The following is a 3,706-nucleotide window of genomic DNA, read 5'->3' as shown; positions in this document are numbered from 1 at the left end:
GGGTGTACTTTTAGCTGAGATTTAGCGTGTGTTTAGTTTTACGCTTATTTAGGCTGATGTGTTTTTCTTTGTTGTTTCACTGGACCACAGAAAATTGCCCAGTCTCACATTTTCTATCCTACTTGTGTCCCCGAGTCGAGGATTGGGACCTGTTTGCCTTTCTATGGGCTTGCTGTATCTATTCCGGGGTGATGGGCCAATCATTGATGCGGAGGTAGTGGTGGATACTAGGTTATAAAACGGCTTCTTGGGGCACAAATGTATTATAGCGGAAGAATCAATCGGTGGGAAAAGTAGATCTGTTAAGAACTTGTAGAGGAAAGTGTCCATTCAGAGCGTCCCTCCCATTTTGCTGCTATAAGCCCAAGGGGTACCAAGAGGGCAGTCCCAAATTTAGTTACCAGCAAATATAGCACTTTTCCCGAAGACTCTCGAGCGTTTCACCCCTCCGTCAAGAATGATGGCCATTTTAACATGAGTAACCGTTTTTCCGTTAATGTTCTGGAAGAGGGTGGACTGGAATGCATGTTCCTTATCCGCCTCACAAGAGTGTGCAGGAACGATAAGTTCCCATCCACTAGCATCGCCGGCGATATGTTGGTCGGAGGAATTGATGGTGTAGATTTCAACGGCTTGAGAATAGTTTCCACGGAAGTGGAGGGTGTCAACTACAATCTCTTCAATGTATCCCGGAGCCCCTTTGTGGTGAAAACCGGTTAGTATAACTAAGGCGTTTCGGCTGGTCCAAGGGAAAGGCGTACAACCTTGACGGACCCAGTCGACATGGCCTGGCTCACGGCTGCGATTGGTTTCCCAACCGTTTCCTGCGTCCTTACCTCTTCCGGGAAGCAACAGATTGGCAGCTTTTATTCCAGAGTTTCGGTCGCTGTAGGAGATTGCCAGGCCATCAAAGGAGACGAGAGCAAAGTCAATAATCGCGTCCGGATCGCTGGAGAACACGGAGACTGTAGTTCTAAACAAGCGGAAGCGGGGAATTCCTAATAGTGTGTTAGTACTCCCGGTATTTGTTGTGGGGGAATCTGTTATGAGATTACATCTATCGGGAAATATATTGAGACGGACATGAGAATAGGCTTTGGTAGTGGGAGAGCTTAGCTTCCAGATGTGTCTCCGGGAAGGGCCACACTCCCGCATTGTGAGTATTCCCTCCCACCGGAAGGGTTTGGGTGTCAGAATGAACTAATTTAGTGAAGTAATTCACTCACTGGTGTATTTGCGTCTAGGTGGCTGCCGTCAAGGAAGGTGCCCTCGGCGGTGACTGCTGGACCGTGGTTTTTGTTGAAGCAAGGTGTGTCAATCTCGAAACCATAGACCTTACCACTGGGGACTCCTAGCTATTAAAAGTTAATACGTAGTAGTCTTTTGTTATAAAAGTTTCTTCATAACGGTACCTACTTTAATGATGACCTAATTGGCAAGGGCTCTGTTGTGTCCTCTGGTCTCCCATCTTGAATTAACAGCATATTATCATTACAGAATCTCTAGGGGGGAGGGTAATACACCCGTCATACGAAGCACCCTTAGGACCCAAAAATCTCTTGAGCTTTAGATTCGTCAATGCGGTGAACTGTGTTGGAAGACATCGATGTCTGTTTCTTGGAAAATGGTTGTTGTAATGGGAGTGTTGTGAGGAGAGCGGGGAGACAGAGACGTATGCGGGTTGTAGGAGAGAGTGACCTCATGACAAGCGCTCAGGCAGGCCGCCTTGCCGGTGCAAAGGTAGACTAACTGCTATGTTAACTCATCGGAGGGTAAATGGTGAGAGGTCCGAGCTTGGGAAAATGGAGTGTTCTCAATGGATTTCATTTTTTTCTTTTTCTCTTCCTTTTCTCCACGTCAGGTATCATCGTCATCATAATAGGGGGTAACTAGTCACAAGATCTCACTCGTGAATAAATTATGCTATTAACTGTATTAATGACCAGTCTCGCTCTCTTACTGTTCCTTCTGGTTAAAGGGTTCATACCCGGTATCAATTCCTACCGAATTTATTGTTTTTTATCAATATCATTGTTGTCGTTTCATCATGAAACAATTAAATTTATTTATAGTATTGAGTTGTAGTACTGTACAGTACATGCGTTGCAACGTTGACAACTGTGCTCATGGTCGTGCAATTATTGTTGTCTGGAATATGTTGCACTGGTTGGAATGTGAAATGATCGGCATTGCAGGAATAGTTGAATGTATAGGGCTGAATGTATGGCGAATGAAGAATGCGATTAGGTGAAGATATGAAGACAATGCATATGGAAATGTGTACGGGAATGGGTGAAATTGCGATGGGTATGCAGAAACTTGTATGTTTATAGTATGTTATCATGTCTAGGTGGTACTGCATTATTTGGCGAGAACGTGCAGGCGCTAGTACGTTGAATTAAGGATGCGGCTTGCGTGGACTCAAGATTGAGTGAAGGAGAGAGCTTAGAACGGTTTAGTCCTGGACATAAAGGGTTAGGATATGACACTTTATTGCGATTTTGAGACAAACAAGGAAAAAAATCTTATTTGAATGTACTAGAACCTGCCAGTTCTCACCAGATTATGCGGTAGACAAGGCAGGCCACAAGGCAAGCGCAACAGGACGAATGAATACTATTCAATTTAGGGTTGACTTTACCCCTGTCGGAATGCTTGGCTGGATCAGCGTTTTTGTGCTTATATAATCACAGATTACCCAGTCCAAGTAAATGTTTATCTATGATCGCTTTTCTTTGTCACCACCTTGCAGCCTATCCCATGACTCTCGTGCCATCGCAAACATTTCTTCCTTCTACCTTAGCACAAGCTTTCCTCCCTTTTCATCAAAGCATGTCTGTGACAGATGAAGATAGTCAATCAAACACGCCGCCCACTGATCGCTCAGCATGGCGTGATACTTACATCTACGCTTCCGGCAACCGTGCTACTATTCTCGGAGGCCTCTGGGCCTCTGAAGGTATTACCAACGCCAATCTCTATTCCATGTTGGAGATTTTCTGCTTCTTTACCGATACTTTCCATTTACGCGACGACCACAAACAGTTGGTTGGGAGGGATGGACAACAGCTTCAACCAGGCAATTATTTTGTTGTCACTGAGGGTAGGTTTCTTCATTGCTTCCATCATTGGCCGCTACTCACTGCGAATAGGTTCCGTCAGTGTCACCGATGAGGTCCCGCTAACTCGTACAGCTTCATTGCCCTCCGGGACTCGTGTTGAATCGTTCCGCGATGCTGTGCTCCAGCGAGATCAGCGATGCGTTATAACAGGCATTCCTGCGGTGTTAACTCATATTGGCAGGTCGAGGGGCTTCGAAGCCACTCACATATTCCCTTTGGCATACGAGAGGGAGTGGAATGACTGTAACTACCATCGTTTGATTACCATTCCCCCCACCAATGAGTCCCACGGATCCATCAACTCTGTCCAGAATGGGATCTTGCTCACGAGCAACATGTACCAGTTCTTTGCTTCCTATGATTTGGCAATTAACCCTGATGTAAGCAGAGCTAGTTGTTCAAGGCTTCGTGGCTGATAATTGAATAGGACAACCACAAGATCGTGTGCTTCACACCTGATCTCACTAACTATCACATCGCGGGTCGTCATCTTGACCAAATGTTCACCGATAACCCACTCCGGCCGCCTGATGACCTCCTACGCTGGCACTTTCGCCAGGCAGTCCTTGTTAATATGAAGGGTG

General features: G+C 45.8%; 1 protein-coding gene; it reads right to left on the bottom strand.

Moving 5' to 3' along the window:
• Window positions 1-393: 393 nt before the first annotated feature.
• On the bottom strand, window positions 394-1,469 carry GSTUM_00003691001 (uncharacterized protein; the record flags this gene model as incomplete). XM_002837335.2 has 3 exons in its annotated part: window positions 1,417-1,469; window positions 1,289-1,355; window positions 394-1,200 (listed from the first exon to the last, which is right to left on the bottom strand). Exons 2-3 carry the CDS (start codon window positions 1,328-1,330, stop codon window positions 394-396), a joined length of 849 nt encoding a protein of 282 aa, XP_002837381.1. The 5' UTR covers window positions 1,331-1,355; window positions 1,417-1,469.
• Window positions 1,470-3,706: the final 2,237 nt, after the last annotated feature.

The sequence above is a fragment of the Tuber melanosporum genome (genome assembly GCF_000151645.1).
Source record: "Tuber melanosporum whole genome shotgun sequence assembly, scaffold_183, strain Mel28".
Classification (NCBI taxonomy): Eukaryota; Fungi; Ascomycota; class Pezizomycetes; order Pezizales; family Tuberaceae; genus Tuber; species Tuber melanosporum.
The sequence above is the reverse complement of the archived record's forward strand: the minus strand, read 5'-3'. Positions and strand labels throughout refer to the sequence as shown.